This window comes from Sycon ciliatum, chromosome 4 (genome assembly GCF_964019385.1).
Source record: "Sycon ciliatum chromosome 4, ocSycCili1.1, whole genome shotgun sequence".
Taxonomy (NCBI): domain Eukaryota; kingdom Metazoa; phylum Porifera; class Calcarea; order Leucosolenida; family Sycettidae; genus Sycon; species Sycon ciliatum.
This window is the reverse complement of record NC_088646.1, coordinates 34,028,666-34,051,788: the sequence shown is the minus strand read 5'-3', so window position 1 is coordinate 34,051,788 and position 23,123 is coordinate 34,028,666. Positions and strand designations below refer to the sequence as shown.

The 23,123-nt window shown below is 46.1% G+C and overlaps 2 protein-coding genes across 2 annotated transcripts; one reads left to right on the top strand and one right to left on the bottom strand.

Moving 5' to 3' along the window:
* Positions 1–856: 856 nt before the first annotated feature.
* Positions 857–13,679, bottom strand: LOC135815800 (ankyrin repeat, SAM and basic leucine zipper domain-containing protein 1-like). The gene is made up of 12 exons (XM_065329140.1): positions 13,270–13,679; positions 11,503–11,625; positions 10,404–10,530; positions 9,823–9,934; positions 8,483–8,617; positions 8,192–8,268; positions 7,176–7,208; positions 5,086–5,164; positions 4,360–4,547; positions 3,708–3,831; positions 2,327–2,419; positions 857–1,537 (listed from the first exon to the last, which is right to left on the bottom strand). The coding sequence occupies exons 1-12, from the start codon at positions 13,568–13,570 to the stop codon at positions 1,403–1,405; spliced, it is 1,527 nt and encodes a 508-aa protein (XP_065185212.1). The 5' UTR covers positions 13,571–13,679; the 3' UTR covers positions 857–1,402.
* A 378-nt stretch (positions 13,680–14,057) lies between these two features.
* Positions 14,058–20,512, top strand: LOC135815798 (L-lactate dehydrogenase-like). The gene is made up of 8 exons (XM_065329139.1): positions 14,058–14,217; positions 15,779–15,900; positions 16,370–16,598; positions 16,830–16,892; positions 17,436–17,609; positions 18,031–18,148; positions 18,605–18,728; positions 19,868–20,512. The coding sequence occupies exons 1-8, from the start codon at positions 14,211–14,213 to the stop codon at positions 20,030–20,032; spliced, it is 1,002 nt and encodes a 333-aa protein (XP_065185211.1). The 5' UTR covers positions 14,058–14,210; the 3' UTR covers positions 20,033–20,512.
* The last annotated feature ends 2,611 nt before the right edge of the window (positions 20,513–23,123 follow it).

The window sequence follows — 23,123 nt, the reverse complement described above, 5'->3', positions numbered from 1 at the left end:
GAACTTCTACGTTGTTGTACATCGTACTGCACCTGACAGCCTTGATCTAATTCCCGCCCCCCCCCCCCCCCCCCCCCCCCCAGCTGGGAAGCGACATGGCGTGGGGGCGGATCAACGGTACTTTCCGGTACTTACACACTAAATCAGTAAATGCGTGACAATATTGCGCACTGTACATTGTAGGCTGAAGATGTTGACGTAGAAGCATGGTTTGAACCCTGGCTTATACGGCCATGAGTACCTGCTTTTGGGTCAATCGCAAAACTAGGGTGTCATTGGCAAATCTGGATGAAGTGCGAGCAGGTGGTGTGGTCGCCCAATCGAACAAAGCAAAGGTGTAGTACACCAATGGTACGCATATCGTACAACGATTCTGTGAAAGCAGCCAAAACAACTCTGTCCATTTTCACTCCAGCCACTCAGATCCTGGTGTGGTCGGATTGCACTCCAAGTACACCTACTCTGCCAAACGATCACGCTTGCTCGGAATTCGCCCTAATATGTTTGATTGGTCAGTTTGGATTCGGATCAGGTTCACTGGATCATGGAGCAGTCAGAAATTCTACTACGAATAATGCAGTAATAGTGCCACAAAGTACTTGAAGTACAAACCTCAAAGAGAGAGTTGAGGTTGTGCGGGCAATTGCACACTATGAAGTACAATGAATAGTATTTAGGAAACTTCACTTCTCAACTCCAAACTCCCGAAAACGGTCTCTTCAGTGCGATTCAAATCAAAATTTACAATACACCAAATTTTCGGGCCTGGCCCATCATCAGAGTAATGGGCTAGGCCCGAAAATAATGTAAATTTTAGTTTGAATCGCAGTGAAGAGACCGTTTTTGGAGTTTGGAGTCGAGAAGGGAAGTTTCCTAAATGTGTAAGCGGCTGTGTTGGAGTTTGCGGACAATTAGAAATGAATAGTATTCTAAAAAGCAATTGAGCTGGATGGTCCACATCAAGTATATCAAATTTGAGCAAGCATGCAATCAAAAGAGCAAAGTGGAGTGGTTTCTACATCGGTGTGTGGGTATGTACGGTTGGTTGTGATAATGACGGGCGAAAGATGTTTGACCATTTGCAAGGAACCTGCCAGCAATGGAGGGAGAGGGGGGGGGGGGGGGGGGAGCGAGAGAGAGAGAGAGAGAGAGAGAGAGAGAGAGAGAGAGAGAGAGAGAGAGAGAGAGGGAGAAAAAAAGAGAGAGAGGAATGCAGTGGAATAAGTATCATAGCACAAGCAGCAGCGGTGCGGAGGGGAAACACATACACACAGAACAGGCACTACAATGTACATTGTTGGGTCAAGCAGCAGTGTGGCAAGCACACATAGTACACACAACTCAAACTATCCTAAAACCAATGCATGTTGTCAGCAAAGCGGATGCCTATTCTGGGGCTGGGTTAACGGAAGGACAGCGGCACTGCCAATGATGGTATTCTATCACTGAAATAATACAGGATTACGCCACCAGCTAGTAGACTGGATACACCAGTTGCACTCCAGAACAGAAGATTGCTGCGCTTCTCCTCTGTCACCTGTAGTAAACAGTGCAATGCCAAGAAAACGGGAAAAAAAGAAAATTGAATACTACAAAGACTCCTCCCTCCCCTTGGAGGCACACTGCGACACTACAGTGTGTATTCAAGCTGCACAGTGGATTTTGGGCCTGTTTACGAAATAAAGTGCAGCCAGAGCCTTGATCAGGTTAAATCCTGGAAAACCTGGCAGCTAACTACAGGAAAAGGACCGGGTACACAAAATGATGACAGGTGTACAAAATGCGAGTAAGCCCTGTTTACCAAATATGGCCTAGAATTAGACTATTTTTGATCTGCAACAGCAACGATTTGCCCAGAAAATATGCATGGATGACATCACAAGGGCGGTGTGAGGGGTCTGCCTCTGGCCAGTGGCAGTGAAGTTCAAAGAACCCAACATTTCAAACAAAACCCAGCAGTAATACACAAACAGCAAAAGGAAGGCCTGGGCAGAGTAGCCCCTCTATAGTTGTTGTTGTTGTTGTTGTTGCTGCTGCCGCCATTGTAGTAGTAGTAGTAGTAGTAGTAGTAGTTGTTGTTGTCGTCGTTGTTGTCGTCGTCGTCGTCGTGGTTGTTGTTGTTGTTGATGTTCTCCTCAATGTTCATCACACGACTAATGAAATGAAAACCTTGATCCGAACCAGTACATGTTAATGCAGTCCAATTATGCACAGCTGAGGGCACTCGCAAAATGCCCAAGTATCCAGAAGACACTGTTATTGCACCGACTACACTATTCTTCCAATGTGGCGCGAGTGTCAGTTACTCACAGGATACAGTACGTACCTGTGAGATATGACTGTGCAGCTTTCCACATTCGTTCTGGATATCTCCTGCTACATCCAATGCTTCAGTCAAGGCAGAAAATGAGTCTTCAATCTGCAGCACAAACACAGCCAACAGTGCCTTTTTTCCCTCTAAACTGCAGTCGTAGAAAATACCAGGTACCCATACTACCCCCACGTTCTTTCATCCCTTCTGCATGGGCAAATTGTACCAAATACAAAAGAAAAAAACAAGAGGGCCCCCACGGAACACAAACACGGATCAGATGAAATGTGGGTACATATCTGAAAAAATGGTTTTCTTGTGATTAGAGCACTTTCTTTATACGAGTAAAATGCAGACATGAGTCATACGTGTATTCGTTATCTGGGTTTGAGAATCTGTGTAAGAGCTCTGTAAAAGGCCTCGGTTACAGGAGCGGGTGTCTGTCTCTTCGTTCATCGCCGTTCCGAGTGGGATTCATCTCGCACTCGTTTCGTTGCAAAGTGCAAAGGTCTGTATTGACTTCATGTGTACAATGCACATGTACCACTGGAGGATATATAATATTATACGAAAACCAATCTTGAATTTTTTGGGTAAATTAGTCACTACGCCTGGGGATTGCATAGGGCACGTATGTTTGCAGATACTTCGAAGTACATGTGTAGCGACCTCGCTGCATGACGTCAGCTCTCTCTCACTTGTTATACGCATGCGCATGAAACATTTCTTCCTCTTTGTTCTAAAATAAACAACAACTGTGAGTAGACAAAGTTAGTATTAGTTGCCCTCTCGTCGGAGTTGTAATTATTAGGTGGTATGTCCCTGGATTCATCTGCGAACAGATACAACCTCTGCCATCTTGATTGATTTTATTTCGCGGATCCTCCAGAGGCAAATGGATGCCTATCGAAGGGAGTCTCCTAAGTAAGTATGGAAAATGAGAAAGTATGTTCGTAGGGGAGAAGAGGTAGAAGATACCTTAGAAATTAGAATATAGAGTACAAAAAGAAGTAAATCTTGGGTGCCTAAACATGTAACCTGCTTCCTATGGCGACACCTTCCTGCCTTAAGTGCACCACCACAAGCCATTAGGCCAAGTCGAGAAGTAACAACAATGATGACCGGATGAAGCTTTCACGCTGCAATGAATTGCACATGCCACTCGTGAGGAAGGGCACATGTGTGAAAGGTGCCTTGATTGACAGGCACACTTTACTAAGTACGCGCAGACTCCATTGCAGCCATTTACACACCAGGGTTTCTCAACCCAACGCTCAACACGGTCGCTTCGCTGCATACGTCACTAAAATTAATGTGTTCACCGACATTTTGGGCATAGCCCATCATCATCATCATCATCAGGGCGAAAACAGTCAGTAGGCACATGCAAACAAACCTGCGATTGATCGTTTGCCGTTGACAGTGCACCAGGCAGCTGTGCCTGAAGATAGGATAACGTGGTCGATGCGTACGTTGCCTGAGCGGCTAGGTTAGCCATTATTCTCCGCGCAACGTCGTCCCTGAAGACACAGGCATGCCAGGAAAAAGACGACTCACAGCCTCGCCACGCAGCAGAATGTGCGGGTATGTATCACAATGTCAGAGGGAAGGCCTAGTCACCTGCATGCGGCGTAATGCTGATCTTGGCTGCACGGGTGAGATAGGGGTGTATAGTAGTGGTGCGCACGGGTAGTCGGGTACCCGTGCTACCCGTCAGGACCTCGGGTAGACGGGTACAGAATAGTACCCGAAAGCCCGAAGTCGCAGATGACATCATGTACAGTGCATTTGTACACATCCACGTAATACTCCGCATGTCTACCCAGTGCATAAGGGAAGGGGTGCATATGGTGTTACCATGGAAGCATTACCCGATCAGGTACCCGTGCTACCCGTGGAAAACTACCCGAACCCGATACCCGAAGAAAATGCTACCCGACTCAGCCCTAGTGTACAGAGAATCTAACTAGTTACTTCGTCCTGACAGGGCACAACAACAGGCTGCTTAGCACAGCGTGGGACTGCATGCCTATAGATTGGGCACTCACGTCACTTCCTTTTGCAAAATCTGCCTTTTCTTGAGGTCGTCATCAGGCACCTGCTGCTCCCACATTGCCAGTATAGTCTTGGTAGCTTGTTCAATGATAGTCATGCGAGGGCCAACTTGATTCACACCCGCCTCTTCCAATTCAGCTTCATTCATCAGCAATAGCTGGGCAAGTGTGGTCTTTTTGGCCTGAAGTGTAGATTATACAAAAACAAATAAGGTGGTAGTTAGAACAATGTCATGCAGTTGAATCAGTGATGCTCCGGGCATTCTCCCAGGACCAGCCTCTGTGTCGGAAAGCGGACACAGCAAAACAGACGGGTATGAGACATTGTTGGGCACGAAGCGGCATGAAGGTAAAGTTTTTCTACATGCAGCATGTGAGTGCAGGCAGACACAGCCACACATTGGGGCGGAGCAGTGAAAGACGACATACGGGTCAGGGGCGTCACACACACACACACACACACACACACACACACACACACACACACACTACGACCAGTACGACCATGGTCGTAACACGTTTCGACCAGGACAGCAGGATAGCCCGCCAATTTCATCCCAAAAAACAAAAAAAGAGCGCTAAAACTTGCTCTGTTGGGCGAAAAACCCGAATTTTCCACCCGGGGGGACACCCCGACCCCCGGCCGTACCACTCCCCACTGCCCCGTGACACCCTTGCGGATGCAGTACCAAACTGCCAATCAGCACAATGGAAACTTACTCTGAGTGTCTCGGCAACATGCGACAAAGAAAGGTTATTCAAGAAGGAGTCCGCTTCGCCATACTGATAGATACCACCCCTGCACACACACACACACACACACACACACACACACACACACACACACACACACGCACGCACACACACACACACATATATGCACAATGGAAGCAAGTGGGACATCATTACAGGTCAAATACAGTGAAACCTGTCAAAGCGACCACTCGGATAAGGCGACCACCTGTCCAAGAAGACCACTGACACAAGGATCAAGGGATGCTATTTCCAGTCAAAATTAATGACCCTGGATAAGGAGACCACCTGGTACTGTAAACCGCCCAATATTCGCGTCGCTAAATTTTCGCGATTTCTTAGAACCAGCGAGTTTACGATGGCAAAATTTCGCGAAGCACTGTGGCCACCCACATAGACCCACTGTTGAATTTTGATTTCACGATGGTTAGTATTCGCGTTACGCTCTTCTCGCGAAAATAGCGAACATTAGGCAGTTTACAGTAACAGAGACCACGTTCTGAAGGTCCCTTGAGCGGTCGTCTTAGACAGGTTTCACTGTATAGAGGATCACATACTGCAGCCAGTTTGTCAGCCAACCCTCAATGAGGAATACTTCTTTTAAAACGATCTATAAATAACCGACGAGGAGACAACAGTCGTAAAAATAGCAATGAATAAAACCAAGAGTGCATAAACAAGAGTATGCAACTGTGGTTATGGGTCAGTGCGCGGCGCGCTGCCTTCATTACGCTCTGAAAGCATGCATTCAAACTCACAATTTCTCGTACGAGCCCATCCGTTTTTGCTCGATTCGTTCCAGTACCTACGCGATCTCTAAATTCTGGCGTGTGAACTCCAGTTCTGCACGAAAGTTCATTTCAAACCAGAGGGAAAGTGCGGTGTTTGATTTTCCGCAGTGCACGGACTGCAGCTGAATGATGTAATGAAGGCAGCGCGCCGCGCATCTGGCCCATAGAAAAGAGATCACAGTTGCATACTTTTGTTTATGGACTCTTGATAAAACCAATTGTGCTCTCATAACCACGTATAAAACAATTATTAAAAATTTAAATTTAAAATGAAAAATTCCAGAACGTTTTCTCGTGACTATCACCAGTGGAACATCGTCACATAAGAATCACTAAAACAACCAGTTATATTACTAGAATAATATGAGAAGGAGCGTGAGAATACAGCAGTTCGCGGTTATGCATAATGCGTGTAGTGTGAACTTATGCAGTGGATCTGAGAATGGTAGCAGTAGATGAATGTGGCAGCTGTGTGGGCGTGTGGACAATAACGTGCTATGCAAGCAGAAAGAAAATATTGTAGCACGCACACTCTTCAAATAATACACACTCACCATTTTGGCCACACGTACACACAGCTGCCACATTCATCTACTGCTACCATTCTCAGATCCACTGAATAAGTTCACACTACACGCATTATGCATAACCGCGAGCTGCTGCATTCTCACGCTCCTTCTCATATTATTCCAGCTATATAACTGGTTGCTTTAGTGATTCTTACTATGTGGCGATGTTCCACTGTTGATAGTCACGAGAAAACGTTCTGGAATTTTTCATTTTAATAATTGTTTTATACATGGTTATGAGTGCACAATTGGTTTTATTCATTGCTATTTTACGATCTATAAAGCTACAAGAAAGTGATGTCAGCTGCAAACTACAATTTCTCTGACCCAAAGGCTCACGAAATCATTCACCACGAGCACAAGAAACGACCTCCAAAATAATACACCACCACCGCCATCCCCCCCCCCCCCCCAGACACACACACACACACACCTCAGACCTGCCCATCGCGGAAGCGATGATAGCGAACAGCTATGTTAGACATAGCAACTTGTGCTGGGATTACACCATTCAACAGCTTGCAAGGCTGACACACACACACACACACACACACACACACACACACACACACACACACACACACACACAAACACACACACACACAGTGGAAAATGGAACAAGTTGTTAGTTGCTAGTAACTGGCTACTCCGAGTTTCACGCCAAAGGGCAATCATCAGACACTACATATGCACTTACTCTTTTTGCCGCGCTAGGTCGTCCTCCAATGTACTGAGAAGGAACAAGAAAAGTGACAACACCTTCAATTGGCTATGGTACACGTAGGCACTGAGATGTGGCGCACTGACGATCCCCACAGATACTCATATACAATCATGTTTCTAGTACATGACAAAAGGACTTGCTGGCATCATTGCCCAGCACCCGCGTAATACCCCGATACCCCTTTTTTTGTTTTGTTTTGTTTTTTTTGTTTTTTAATACCCCCATAGTATTGGCACACAACACACAGGTACGGCAAATTTTGGCACTGCAAGTAAACAAAGCTCAAAACCAACTACTGAAAAAAAGCCATATATAATAACGACGTGCTAACTCTAACGAGGAAAAATCTGTCGTTAAAATAGAAATCGTTATACAGAAATCGATACATATAATGTCCTATTGAGCATTGAGAATGAGTGAAAATCGTTACCTTTGGTACACGTAAACTAGTCAATTTCGGGAAATCGTTATATATGCGCCTCGTTAAAATAATGGCGTTTACAGTAATATAGTACGTTTAAAAAATCCAGACCTCCGGTTTAAAAAAAAACGTTAGGCCAGCATCTATACCACATACAATCTGTGATCACTTTGTGCATAAAATTTCCGAAATTGGGCGTTTGTTATCCAATGGCTTAGAAAATATATGAGAAAAATTGCAGGAGCTACCTGAGCAATATTCCAAAGAAATTTCTCAAAAAGCTCAAACCAAATTTGAATTATTCGAAAAAGTCTAGAGGTCTATACTTTTGAAACGCACTATAATAGATCAGCCCAATCACAGAGAATGAACTGAGATGCTTATAAACATGGTGTGCACATTTGCACAGGTAGAGCAGCGCATGCTGCTTCACATTTCATGCCTTCTCCACAGTTGTAAACGCATCCACCTCTCACACCTGCATGCTGTCTCTGCTACTTTTTTTTTTAAATGAACAGACTTTCCACATGTTGCCCAATGGCTACAGTCAGTGTGCAGCACCACATACCTCTGTTTAGGCGGTGAATAACTCTCTGGCACAGCTGGTGTTGCGCCACTAACCACTGCTGTTAGGTAATCAGTAACCTGTAGATAAGCAACGCATGATGAGTTTACAGTCAGTCCACTTGTGGGACGGTAAAGATATGTGTATGCGCACTTGCGCCCCCTCCCCGTCACGCGCATGTAATGTACAGTAGCGAAAGCAAGCGACAGAGCTCATTCTCGACCAGCATACGTGCAGACGCACAGCAACAGACTGTGCAGACTGTGCATGGACTGCCAAAGTGACAGAACTCACCTGACTATGTTGAGCAGCAAACGCCAAATCCTCTGCTAGCTGGCCATCATTACATGCTGATTTCGGATCAGCTCCACTTTCCAGAAGCACTTGCACTATTTCTAGGTGTCCAGCATGCGCTGCAAAGCACAACGCCTAGACAGGCAAAGGTCACAACAAGCAAGGCATACAAACATTAGACCGGTGAATGTAAATGCAGCCTGGTCCTATGCAGTCAATACACTAGCCCCACAGTTGCCAGTGTTTCCACACCTCCGCCCACATGACAAGACGTTTATGGTGCATCTCTAAGGGCATGACCGGTCATGGACAAACAATAGACTTGGCGCACACAACCGAAAGGGCACTGCCAGCACAGATCACACTTCTTCTACCGTACAGCATTGATATTACAGTTAGACCTCCCCTGTCTGATTCCCTTCAATACGCGGACACACACGCACATGCATGCGCGCACACACACAGACACACAGATGCACACATACACACACACACACCTGGCCTGGTGTACAGCTGCCAAATGCTTGGCCACGCCGCCCCCGAGACAGGGGAGAGTAGAAGAGAGAGTTCGAGAGAAGTCAGCACTGCCACTAGGAAGCCGCTCCGCCACGACGCCGTCCACGATTGCAATTGTGTCGCCGAAAGCCAGGAGCAGATTTAAAACAGCGATCACAGGTAGCGCAGTGCTGGTTGCAACACGGATGGCTGGTGATTGGTATGCGCTGGGGTGTGGGCGGTGATGCCGGGGCGGGTGTTGTGCACTTGTGCACAGCAAGTCCACCGGCACTTCGGAACCACCGAAGGCAGGCATGGCATTGACGTGCGTCCGGCTGTTCCGCTACAGGCAGCTGGCGATCAGCAGAACATTTGTGTCGTCCGAGTCCAGATTTACTCTTGAATGTCCGTTTACATACCAGGCAAGAGAGCGGTAACGGGGCAGGACGCTGTACACGAGTGCGGTACGCATCTCTCCATTGCTGACGATCCACACACACACACATGCACACACACACACACAAATTCACTGATGATTGCTTTCGTGCTTGGAACTTGAAGTCACAGCCAAACAGCATCACGTCTCCCATCCCTTTACTTGTGCACATTGCTCTGCACCCTGGTGCATCGAGCATTCATTCAACCGGTCTCAATCTGCCCCGGCTGAGCCTGTTTAATCTGGTAGGAAGTCAATTGAAGCAAATTCACAGTACACAGTATACACATTGAGAGCAAAGGATCATATCTTCGGTAATCCTGTTCCCTGGCCTACCGAAATACTTCTGTGCAAAAAAAGCAAACATTCGCAACTGTCTAACTGCACAAGAAAATAAATTTGCACGTACTGTCCAGCCGTCCCCATCTGTAGAGTTGACGTCTGCACCGTGTTGCAGTAGCAGTCGCACTACACCAAGGCGCCCACTGCGGCTAGCGTACATCAGCGGTGAAGTAAGATTCCTGCAGAAAGAAGATAACAGTATCAGCACCAGGGAGGAGGCACCAGGACTTGTCAAATGTTCCTTCCAAGGGTATTCTACCAGACCTGCATTAGAATATACTACGAAGTAGAGGTAAGGAGGAATGGCCTACAGTGCGTACCAGCAGTATAGACCTCTAGATTTTTTTCGAACTAGACAAATTTGGTTTGAGCCTTTTGAGAAATTTCTTCTGGATATTGCTTTAGGCAATTCTCCCAATTTTTCTCATATAGATTTCTAAGCGATCGGGTAACAAACACCCATTTTCAGAAATGTTATGCACAAAAGCCATCACAGATTTTATGTGGTTTAGATGCTGGCCTAACCGCTTTTTGAAACCAGAGGTGTATAGTAACTTTTGAAACCCCCTATAGTCAAATGTTAGTCTTTTCCAAGTACCACGTACCATCACGCTGGAAAATGTTTAGTAACTGACTGAGCAAACTCACGTGTCACACTTGCTAACGTCAACGTCACTCGAAATGAGAAGTCCGACGCACTGCTCGACCTGTGCATGGTTAGCGGACGTGCTGTTGCATGCTGCTATCAGGGCTAATCGAGAACAGTCAAATCCGGCTGAAAAGTAACAAGAGGAAAAGGAAATGTACAGAAATACAGTGTTACACTCATGCCAGATATGCCAGGTCAGCGGCCGTTGATCAACTAAATAAAATACTAGTAGGTGCAACAAACACTCAATCACAACTTGTGTTCAACGGCTGAACGGCTGAAAGGGGATGAAAAGTACTCTGGAAAACTCACTCGAAGATTATTGCTTTCTAATAGTAGTTTGCTGATAAGAACATCTATAACACAAATTCTTAGAGAACATGCAATGTAGGTTGGTCTGCATCAAGCTCACGATAATCAATTCATAAGTTGTGTAGCTGAAAGGCAGCATAGTACATGCAAAGAAGATAGCCAAATGCAAGAACACCAGCATCAAGCCAAGAAAGAGGAGTGAGGAGGGTGGGGGGGGGGGGGGGGTGGAGAGAGAAAGAAAGAGAAAGAAAAAGAGAGAGTAAGTTACATTTATAAAGACAGGTAAGTCTAACAAATGAGGACTGAGACCTCTACAAGAGAGAGAGAGAGAGAGAGAGAGAGAGAGAGAGAGAGAGAGAGAGAGAGAGAGAGAGAGAGAGAGAGAGAGAGAGAGAGAGAGAGAGAGAGAGATGCATAGCTCGCTGACTAGATACTTCAATACTGGCTATACCTATGGCTTTGGGCGCTTGTAAATTCAGAAACCACCGTTCCAAGGTCAACTCAAACCTCCCTTCAAAGGCAGACTCATATCTCTCCTATCCGGTCGGTCTACTGGGCACCCTACCGGTAGATTTTAGTGGAAATATTAGTATTTTACGCCAACATTTAAAATACGAAAATAGTGCCGCCATATGCTAGATCTCTCAATTCTCCATCGAAACGTACATGTACATGTATGTGATTCAGAGATTCGTGCATTGTACTTCGTATGTACAGTGCCCGGTCCCGGACAGCCCGGTTAAGTGAGATAACTATGCGTCTTCCTACCATGACTTTACATCTTACATTGATCCGGCTCTGGATTGGCACGGTAGCGCAACAGCAGCCTCATTACTTCTAGCTGCGCAGCATCAGCAGCCGTAGACAGTGCAGTCACGCCATTGCGCAGTACATCGTCCACGTGAAAATCTTCAATATAGCATGCACACACACACACACACACACACACACATCCACACACGCACACACACACCACATACACAAAAGAAATGCAAGTCACCTCCAGGAGTTACGTAAGATGCTAATTGCACATTGTTCAGGGTTACTGTGCGACTCCATTTTGATTACACATGTTTATTGCATACTGTTGGATATGACCCCCCCCCCCCCCCCCTTTGTGTCCACCCACACACGGTATACTCCTGGTATGTGCCAACAAATGATTGTGGGGCTCTGCAGCCTGAACGACATCCTAGACTGAAACGGCGTTTGATTGAACTGTAGTACCAGTAAAGGTTTGGCTGTTGGTCCCGTGTTGGCTCATACGTTATTTGTTTATAATTTCAAATTTCAGAAGTTTCGGCAGAAAATGGACGCAAGTCATGCCTGTAGTTGACCCTCTGCAAAGTGATATGGAAAATTTCAAAAAGGTCGAGAAGGTGAAAGTTACTTTCAGCTTGCTGGATATCGCGCACGTGTAACGTTATGCTTTGACTATATCCACCTGGTACGTGTGCGCAGGGACGCAATGCTTCCATTGGTGTCCCGCACGCAACGCCACTGCTGGGTCTTTTTGGAAATATGGGATGCTAAATTAGTAAAATTTACAGTGTGTACTGGTTATATCAAGAGTAAATAAGCTCCCAAGAGTGTGCAACTCTGCATACAGAGGCTCCGACGGCGAAAACTCACATCACGTGTTCAAAGTACGATTTGGACTACATACAACGAAGGCTAGCGTGCGCTCAGTCCGAATATCTGCCATGATCAGTTGATTACTCACATAAGGGGTCGTCGCAAAAGTTTTTTGTCGTCCCTGAAACGAACATCATTCCTTGGGGATGGAGGTGCGAGCCGAAATGACAAGTCGACCGACACTGTACATACGTACATGTATGCGATTTCCGTCGTCCAGCATAGCAAGCTGCGTTCGCTTCAGAGGGAGGGGAGGGTCCGAGTATGAACTGAACGATGCTCGCTCCAGGGACGACAAAAACACTTTTGCGACGACCCCTAAACTTAGTGGGTTTCTGTCCGGAATGCTATTCTTCAACTCCGCTGCACTCCGCTGCAGCGGAGTTGAATAGCATTCCGGACGCGCTGGTCGCTAAAAACGGGCTGATTGAACGTACAGCGGGAACATTGCACCATACGATGTGAGTTTTGCCGTCGGCTGACGCCATAGAAAGGGTGTCTAGAGTTGCACACTCTTGGGAGCTTACTTACTCTTGGTTACAATGTGGTAGTGTGAAAGAATATACTGCCTACAAGAATGAGCACTGACATTGCGCAACTCACTCTATTTATTGCGTTAACGTATGTAAGTGTAAATTTAGACAGGTGTCCAAGATCCGTAGGCTGTGAATAGTCTATGTCCAGTAGACAGAGCCAGAAATACAATTCTGAAAACACTCATCTGCTGTTTGAAGAGTGTTTTCAGACACGAACCTCCGAGTTACGGCAAGGAAGGACCTGGTTGCACTGTTGCTGTTTGTGAATTGTAAGTGTAAATTTATTCTTCCAAGCAATGTTTAATATCGCACGATGGAATGATTTCAAACATGCGTGTTTGCATGCTTACAGTTATTACACATCTATTCTCTAAAAGCATACCGTCACAGGTATTGAGAACGTCTTCTACACCCTCAATCGAGCCACTGCGAATAGCCAAGCGCAAATCTTCACAGGCCGAGGGATTTTTCAGTCGTCTATGACGTCTGTAATGTTCGCCTCTCCACTCTGCATTTCCTGTCACTGCGAACATGGACGCTTTGCCGTTGGCGCCTTCCATCTGCTGGTCACCGTCGGGCATAGCCAAATCTTCATCTGCAGCTCCCCCATAGCTCCAATCATCCTCATACGCGTCTTGGTAGCCATCAGCGTCCACCCAGGGGTCATCCGGACAGAAAGCCATTGTATTTTGAAAAAGCCTCACTTCATTTCAATGAAAAGTACCCAGCTTGGATGTTTTTGAAAGATGTTTTCAGTTTAAATTAATTATAGCTCCGGACAAAAACAACTCTTGTCAGTCAAAATAATTAGAAAAATGAAGCTTTGAAGCTAGCAGGTCATCTGCATAGGGAGTTCCCCTCCCCGATGCAATGATCGACCGTATACCAGGTATACCGTACCGTATACCGGTCTACCGCGTAGATCTACTACGCGTACCGCGTACCGCGCGCGCCGGTCGACCGTCGACCACGCTTGCGCCACGCCCCGGGAGTCGGTATTTGACGACTAGACTAGACTCCCAGTGCAACTCACGTGCGCTTTTTAAATTTTTTGGCACGTGTGCGCACGTTTACTGCACGTGAATGTCCTCTCCGGAAATGTCGAAATCCTTTCATGGACAAGAACTCTACCATTACATAATAGTTGTCAAAGAAGGTCGAAGAAGTGACCGAGCTAACTTCCAATGACAAGTAAAGAAATATAACCATGATAACTGTGTCGACCTACAGAGAAATTCAGGTAGTGACAGTGTGTCAGGACAAACGCACGACAAAGAAGTCGTCCTTCTTTCGCTGCCCAACGAACTAGCACTCCCAGACAACATGGCAGGTTAGTTTTGTTGTTGACTGGCTTTCTCGGAAGATTGCCTGGTTGCTTTATTTTGATACTATCGATGTAAAAATATCGCGGTGATGCATGTTGTGTATTCGTACTATTGCATTCATTTTCATCAAAGTTTCTTGAGGTTGTGCTAAATTTTGTTTGCTCAATCTGATCCTCCAATTATAGTGTTTGTTAAATATATTTGTATATTCAGAAAAGGTGCAACTCTGTTTGCATGGAGCTACGGGCACAGCGGAAACTGATCAAACTTCACAAAAAGGGTTTCAGTACTTTTTGGACTCAAAATGCCTTTAATACGAGTAATCTATAACGAATTCGTGACTAAAGAGAATGATGAAACTACAATAGGATTTATACATTTGGAGTGAAAAACGCGGATACAAGAATAGCAGTTGAAAGTTCTCGAAGCAGTCTACATTCGCATTCGTGCTCCAAATCTTTGTAAACTAAAAGAAAATGTCACCCCACTTACACTCTTCCAGTAAATTCGCACTCACACACACTTGCACATGCATGTACATTGTCACACTGCACTTGCTGAATTTCCTATCATTTCTCACCTGTATAGTTTTTATTACCAGTGCAATTTTTCCGAAGTTTGTGCTATTTTTCTTACTATTCTTGTATCCGCGTTTTTCACTCCAAGTGTATAAATCCTATTGTAGTTTCATCATTCTCTTTACGACTTTAGTCACGAATTCCATTGATAATTATGACAAGAAAACGTTCTGGAATACTTTATTCGTCCCTATGGTTGTGATATGAGTGCACATATAGTTTTATTCATTGCATTATTAAAAGATTACTTGATTGTTAAGGAATTTTCGATCGATTACCGAGTAATTGATATAATCGTTTCAGCCCTAAGTCTAGTACTACTGTCATGACCGAGGAGAGGGCCAGACATACTCTCAGGTTCTTCCAATTCCTAGGTTCTTTATGGAAATATACCAGGAGTCCAGAGACCCATTCTTCACCCTCACCACACAGGACTCAAGCTTCACGTCCGAACCAAGTTGCAAGCACAGCAAGCAACAGAACAACAACAACTCTGCAGTCAATGCAAAGCATTGGGCTACATAGCAGCACGTGGGGAACGAAGCGAACGAGCAGCCAGCTACGACCATGGATGGTTAAGGTTCTACAATAAGGCTATTCATTGACTAGACTCATTACATGGACACCACGGCTAACACCTGATTGGAGCAGAAACACCGATACTGAGATGGCAACACCCAGACACGACACTACTTTTGAGGACCATGCAATCTAGTGTATATAGTACATACATGTAGCAATCAATTGTCCCGGATATATATTACCTTGGCTATAAGGATTGATGTTTGTCTCCCCTGGACATAAGTTATTCTGAAGTTCCACTGTATGTGTGTGTTTGTGTGTGTATGTATGTATGTATGTATGTATGTGTGTATGTATGTGTGTGTTTGTGTGTGTATGTATGTATGTGTGTGTGTGTGTGTGTGTGTGTGTGTGTGTGTGTGTGTGTGTGTGTGTGTGTGCACATGCTGTTGCTTGCTTTGCTCAGAGTCACTTGCAAGCCAACTTTTTCGGCCCGTGGAGGCCACAACTGCCTTCAAGCCGGTAAAAGTGACGGTTGTCGGCGTTGGCGCTGTTGGAATGGCGTGTGCTTTCAGCCTTGTCCAGCAGGTAATAGGATCAGATGGGACAGCTATGCATAACAAGTAAATGATTGGTTCTTTCACAATAATAGTGTATGTACTAGATATAGTACAGAGTCCTAGAACATCCATGTTATAGAAACGGATCCAAGTAGATGAGCAAATCTGTGTCGCTATGAGTTACGCCTCCGGCCTGGCTGTCAGTGTGATGGAGCACTTTTCTGCCGAGGGCTTTTGGCTTTTGCTATGTGTTGTTGTTATGTTGGACAGTTATTTGGGAACGATGTCCCCATAGTGGATCCATGTGACTTCAGTTTTCACACTCAAGCTTTACCGGTCTCATTGGCCACCAACTGGAAACATCGTCATTGATCAGCATACCCAGATGGCATGCATGTACATGTACCATTGTACATGTGCAATGTAAGCAAAGAATTGTTTTACACAAAATGCACCGCTCTGGTTTGTTGCTGCGTGAACTCGTGCGTGCTGTTCAGGGCCTGGTGTCAGAGCTCGCCCTGGTGGACATTGACAAGTCCAAGATGGAAGGCGAAGTACTTGACCTTCAGCATGGCATGGTCTTCACTAGCCCCGTGAAGGTCACGGGCAGCCCCGGCCCAGAGTCCAGCGCCGGGTCAGACTTGGTCATCATCACTGCCGGTGTGCGGCAGAGAGAGGGAGAGCCCCGTCTGAGTCTCGTGCAGAGGAATGTCAACATCTACAAGTGTGAGTACTCCATATTAATGCTGATTGTGGTCATGTGATACAGCATACATGCTGAGGCTGTGTGCAATAGTGGAGCTGTAGAGTCTTGCTGGCTAACGTGATCCCAGAATGAGGTGTATTGCCTGAAGCTGCACAATCAAGTCATGACTTACAGTGGCCTGGTGCTCTCACTTGATGTGATCTGTGTGCTAAGTTTGATCTACTGTTGCCTGTTTGTTTCATCCTGTTCAGCTCTCATTCCTAAGCTGGTTGAGTTGAGCCCGGATACCTTATTCCTGGTCGTCTCCAATCCAGGTACGTACGCGTTGAACGAATAATGTTTACGGAATGCTCATCCATCCCATGATTATTATATTTTGCTGCGGTCTGACCAGGCCCTACTGTCTGTTCATCGGAAATTGGCCCGCTACGCTGCTGAGAACGTACTCAAGGCCACTTTTGAGAAATTACTGTGCGGAAAATCAGAGCGTATGTGCACGTCCTACACGAAACGTACTCTCCGTACCAGCAGAGTACGTGCTATTGCTATAGGCCTTTTCTGTGAAACCATAAAGCGGCCTCTTGATAGATCCCCTTGGCTTTGTGTTTACCAGTGCTATGCAGTATGTTTGCAGTATTTAGTTTGCAAGTATGCTAAGTTTGCTAACCAGTGCGCCCTAGTTTGGTTAATGTGGATTTGTGATGCTGGTGCACATTGTGTCGTTCCTTTTCTCACGACTCGTGTGTGTGTGTGTGTGTGTGTGTGTGTGTGTGTGTGTGTGCGTGTGTGTGTGTGTGCGTGTGTGTTACGTGTGTGTGTATGTGCATGCGTGTGTGTGTGTGTTATTGCCCTGGCAGTGGATGTGCTGACGTACGTGACGTGGAAACTGAGCGGCCTGCCCGCACACCGAGTGTTCGGCAGTGGCACCAATCTGGACTCGTCTCGCTTCAGAGTGCTGCTGGCCGAGCGCTTGGACGTGGCCCCTAGCAGTGTGCATGGCTGGGTGATCGGCGAGCATGGAGACAGCAGTGGTAAGTATACTTTCCCTCCCGGATTGTATGATACCTGCTGTACATGCATGTGACATGACCCGACCCCGAGAGCCAGTCAAAAGCCTGCGTTGCAACTTGCAAGCAACACTAATAGGACCGCCACGAAGTGTGAGCGAGACCCATATTCCAAGTGCACAATATACACGCCATCACTCAACAGCCCACCAAGAGTTCCATTTCAAGCACATGCCTTGCATAGGTAGAAGAAGCGGAACTCAACTGTAATAAATTTTGCAAGTCATGTGTGCAGGCTTGAACGGCTGGTGCTATCTTTTTTTCTTCTTCCAATTTATCAATGATCTAGTTAATAGGGGAGGGAGGTGTGTATGTGTGTGTGTGGGGGGGGGGGGGGGGGGGGGGGTCATGCATGTGGGTAATCTGTATGTGTGCTGTTTTGCAGTGCCCGTCTGGAGCGGGGTCAATGTCGCTGGTGTTCCCTTCAAGCAGGTCTGTCCGACGTTTGGCACTCCCGATGATCCCGAGAAGTGGATCGAATCTCACAAGCAGGTGGTGGATGGGTGAGTTATGCATGCGATCGTAATTGTGCCATTGTGGTAAGCAGTCATACATGTACTACTCTCACTGCGTTTACCGGACATGTGCTCTCACCTGTAGTTGATAGCCTCCAAGATGAATGTTGTTTCCTATTCCCAGCCACCCACTCCCTATACAGTCGTCCCTCTCTAATCCGGCACTTTATAATCCAGCACCCTCGATAAACCAGCACAATTTTCAGTAGCCAAAATGTCCTCTTCATGTACATTGCAGAAGTAAATCAGATTTGTTAATCCAGCACCCTCCCTAATCCAGCAGATTTTCGTGGCACAAATGGTGCCGGATTATAGAGGGACCACTGTATTATCAACTTGCAACATTCTGCAGTACACCACACTGGTTTGCGTGCACTGTAGCCTGTAGGGTCGTGAAGATGTTTCTTGTCTACAATGGTGTGTATCTGTACTGTTCCCGTTCAGTGCCTATGAGGTGATCAGACTGAAGGGCTATACATGCTGGGCGATCGGTTTGAGCGTTGCCAACCTGACGCAGTGTATCTTCCGCAACGAGAAGAAAGTGGTCGCCATCTCCACACTCGTCAAGGTAGGCAAGAAAGACGGCTATGCAAATGTGATTGTGATATCATTGTGATACAATATTTGATGTTTGTCACCAGTACCAAACTGGGCATGTGATTCTTTAGCTACTACATGTAGCATATGTACATTTGCAGTAAAGGTCAGTAAAAGCGCACACAAGACAGATAGGTGAGGAGCCGGATAACCGAAAGCTTTTGTTCGCAGGCAATGTGTTTGTTGTAAAATTTGCTCCTGATGGACTTCCCTCCTGTCAGTGAGGTACCTGAGTGAAAGAGGACCGAATAAGCGAGGTCTGACTGCAGATGGGCCTGTGACAACTACTGTAGCAGACATGGAAATCCAGTCGATTGACCGGGGCCGGCGCCCTCAGCGCGTACAGAATGCTGCGTGCAGTGCACATAATTGAACCGATGCGGCCAACGCGCTGCAGCGCATAAAATGCATGTGTGTACCGCTTATCCACGGCTGCACGTCTTGCGCCCTGGGCCCGCTAGACACATGGCTAGCGCCCTGGGGCCGCTAGACGTGCGACCGGATTTCTATGTCTACAACAGTAGGTAGTGGGGCTACTCAAGCTGAAGTAAAACAGTTTAAATTTTTTAATTTTTTACAGTATCTGACTATCAGGGAGGTCGGAGGGTATTCCACAGTGGTGCGGCCACGACTGACTATCAGGGAGGTCGGAGGGTATTCCACATTGGTGCGGCCACGAAGAGGTGGGCTGTCCCCGGGAAATATTTTTGGAAAATTGGGCCCAACTAGCCCATATTTAATTGCTTTAAGAGTCACACGATTGAATTATTGGTGTGGCTTTGGCCGCACCAGTCCCCCGACAACCCTGCTACTTTTTAGCGAAAAAGTTGACTTCAGCTCAACTATTTTGGCCCATTGCGCGACAATCGCGGGATGACTTTCCCGTACGCAAAATGAAATATGAATCGGTCTTTATAATTATTATTTTGCAGTCTGACACCGCTTATCTGGTACTCTCTTTAAGATTCCTCGTCAACCGGTGGGAAATTGGAGCAAATTTAGAGCAATCTCTTGCCAGGACATTTTTCATTGTTCCGTTTTGGTTTGAGCAGCCAGTTTGTGAATCTGATCATGCCGTGCCATGTTGGCTGTTTCAATGTGTCAACTCAGGGCCTTCATGGCGTGGAAGACGACGTGTTTCTGAGTGTTCCGTGCGTCCTGGGACGTCAAGGTCTCGACCGTATGGTTGTACAGAGTCTGACTGAGGAAGAGCGCGCCAATGTCCTCAAGAGCGCCAAGACATTGCATGAAGTTCAGGAGTCCATCCAGTTCTGACAAGCGGCGTCACACTCTGTGCCCCGGTCGCGGATGTAGTGCATCTCCGTGTTGGGTTTTGACTTCGATTTCTGATCTTCCTGGCCCCGCTCATTCCACCCATCGATCCCTTTTCTTTTCTTTATCAGTTTCTCTCATATCGAAGATTTTGAGTTTTTTCTCCTTCTCGTACATATCTTGTCTATTACTCAATGACCCAAGGCCTATTTACCACATTCTATATTACTTGTTCTGCTTTGCCAGGCCAGATTTTAGTTTTAGTGAGATATTCACAGTTTGATATTGTGCCACTAGTGGCAGTGCCCTTTCTATGCGGTTACTTTACCTGCCAAAGCTATTGTTACTTTTTTTTATCATGTTGTTGTTTTGAGCGTGGCATACCGACTCTTTACGCTCGCTCGCGCTCTCTCATGTGTCTGCCGTGAATCCACTGCGTGACTTGTTCTACCCGAATAAACCCTGCTTTCCTGGCATTGTTCATCCAGCCCTCGAGGCCTTCCCTTTTGAGTCTTGGAACCGGGGAGTACTGTAGTACAATGCCATGATATTGTATTGTACTACTCCCAGCTTGGAACTATATACCGTCGATCTGTGTCGCACACCACCGGTGATCCCTTGTGCTAAAAAGACAGGCGTATCCAGAATATTATCCATGGTATGATCGTACGGTTGATTTCTGCATAGCAGCAGGGGGCCAGGATTCTGGATGTGCATGTCTATATGAGTAGTTACTACAAGAGTCCAAAGACTCTCGGTACTGCATGTCCACAATACCGGTCGGTATCTAGTCAAAGAGGCATGGTTATTTGGCAGGTTAGCAGGCATACTGCATACAGGACCTTGAACACATTCTGATTCATCAGCATCGTGCATGGTCAAGACCAGGGAGTAGTACAATACTGTATTGTACTACTCCCTGGTCAAGACACAGCACTCCTCACACCTGGAGTCAATTTTTATCAACACGGCAAAAGAGTTCTGGGTCATCACCACACATAGATAAGCACACCAGCACATCTTTGCACACAAGTAGTTCAGAGAGGGCTATATGCCCATATTTGCAATACATTCTATCGATCTTGAATTTCAAATCAAACCCCTGCACTATGATCTACGTGTACACGTATATAACACAACATCAACATGAGTACCGGTATGCAGTACGACGAGAACTGAGAAAACAACATGCATGCAGGAGGCTGCTATACACTCAGTGACAAGATGATGCAGGAAAACCACTTAAACCAGTGAGCGGGTGATGATGGCTTATGTACAGATAGCATGGCTGGTAAAAAAAAAAAAGAGAATTTGAATGAGAGAAGGCAGCGCAAACTGCCAGCTAAATGCATTTCATGTCAGAATATATTTATGTGTCTGGAGATGATGGCGGCGGTGGCGGAGATAGACTATGCCTTCTGACTGTGCTTTTCAAGTTCAGCCCTGCAGTTCAGAGAAGCAACACAGTCCACATTCGAGTGCAAGGAACAACGTTAGCCCACATTCGAGAGCAAGGAATAACGTTAGCCCACATACAGCTCCAGCAAAATTCTGGTAAAACACAAACATGAAATACGGCCAAAGCAACAGAGCACTACTAGTAATCTGGTACCCAAGACACAGGGCACACTTCAGTCTGTTCTGTCGCAGTCATGGTCATACGCGATGTCAACCTCCCAACAATCGCCAGGTCGTGCAACACCTTATCAGGTTTTTTCGATCACTGAGAGCAATGTTCGTCGGCCACAAATTTAATAACAAATTTACCACTAAGCTGGTTCCTCCCTCCTCTTTCTCTCTTTCAATATTGAGATTGTTTTATTTGTTTGTATGTTCGCGCTGACGTGAATGAGCGGGCTGCTGAATCCACAGCTTCACATACGCTGAATGACTGGAACGAGAGGGAGGGAGGCTCTGCCATGAACCGAATTAGCCAGGGATAAAGCCCGATTCATACTTCATGTCGCGTACGGGAAACGCGTCGCGAAAAAGTTGATCTGAGCTCGACTATTTCGCGTACGGGAAACCCATCGCGCGATGGTCGCACGATGGGTTTCCCGTACGCGGGATGAAGTATGCATCCGGCTTAAGCGGCGGTACATGTACGATAAAAACACTTCAGAAGTAATCCGAATTCAAATTATCCAAACTATCAGTCTTCTGAGTGATGAGCTGATTTGTCTTTGGATGACAATGTGTACCCTTCGTGAGATTCCAATTCAAATTTGGTCAAAGAAAACTCGGTCTTTACTCCTGAATATGAGTTTACAATTTATTAGCGCCTTCCCTGAAAAACATCGATAGAGTTTCAGTGCAAATTAGCAGACTCTTGAATGCATTCACTTGGGCCATGGGAAACGCTGAAACATTACCTAATAGAAGCAAGGCAATTCAACTTGGCGCTCAGAGAATGATGTACAGTGCTTGGTGAAATGCGACCCAAAGTGCAAAGCTGGTGCCCTGGACCAGTTCTGATTACATCACTGTACTTGTACATGAGTACGTCCAGCCGCATTCGTACCACTTGCAGGGCATCAAGGGCGGTGCAAGTTGAGGGCACCAGATATGCACATTGGGCAGGATTTCACCAGTGGAACTTTACTTCTAACTTCATTGGTGCAAGTACACCATCAATTCACATTCCCAAGTATGGAAAGTACTCATTTGTGCATACATCGGACGTGTTACCTCAGAAAAGACCATTCGACAGAGCCCTCATGTTTAAGACAAGTTCTGAAGTGTTCATTAAGACTAGTGTTGAAACGAGCGTATCTATAACAAACGAGCGATCAGTTCCACTAACGAGCAAGCTATCGAGCGATCTAACGAGTTTCATTGATGTGGCAAATATGATTATTTTTTTGAATAATTTTTTTTCTAAGTTCGATTTTTTTCAGCTGGTTCAAATCATCACCGCCGGCTTTTGGGTTTGCTGCTGCTTCACTTCGGACTGCTGTTTGGTGTCGAGATGTCTTTTCAGCGCCGTCGTGGATTAGCCTTTGTAAGAATAGACCGTTTTGCAAAGATTGCAAGTAGCCCTGGTCTTCGCTGCATAGCGGAAGAAAACTTCCAAACGACTGAGCGTAACTTTCAC

What these genes read in the sequence shown, in the direction of transcription:
- LOC135815800 (XM_065329140.1), bottom strand. Translation starts at nt 13,570, where the DNA reads ATGGCTTTCTGTCCGGATGACCCCTGGGTGGACGCTGATGGCTACCAA. An exon ending in TTGCTGCTCAACATAGTCAG is followed by an intron (nt 8,269 to 8,482) that starts GTGAGTTCTGTC and finishes GCTTATCTACAG; the next exon opens with GTTACTGATTACCTAACAGC. An exon ending in CGGCAAACGATCAATCGCAG is followed by an intron (nt 2,420 to 3,707) that starts GTTTGTTTGCAT and finishes TTTGTGCTGCAG; the next exon opens with ATTGAAGACTCATTTTCTGC.
- LOC135815798 (XM_065329139.1), top strand. An exon ending in GAATGTCAACATCTACAAGT is followed by an intron (nt 16,599 to 16,829) that starts GTGAGTACTCCA and finishes CATCCTGTTCAG; the next exon opens with CTCTCATTCCTAAGCTGGTT. An exon ending in CCTGGTCGTCTCCAATCCAG is followed by an intron (nt 16,893 to 17,435) that starts GTACGTACGCGT and finishes TTGCCCTGGCAG; the next exon opens with TGGATGTGCTGACGTACGTG.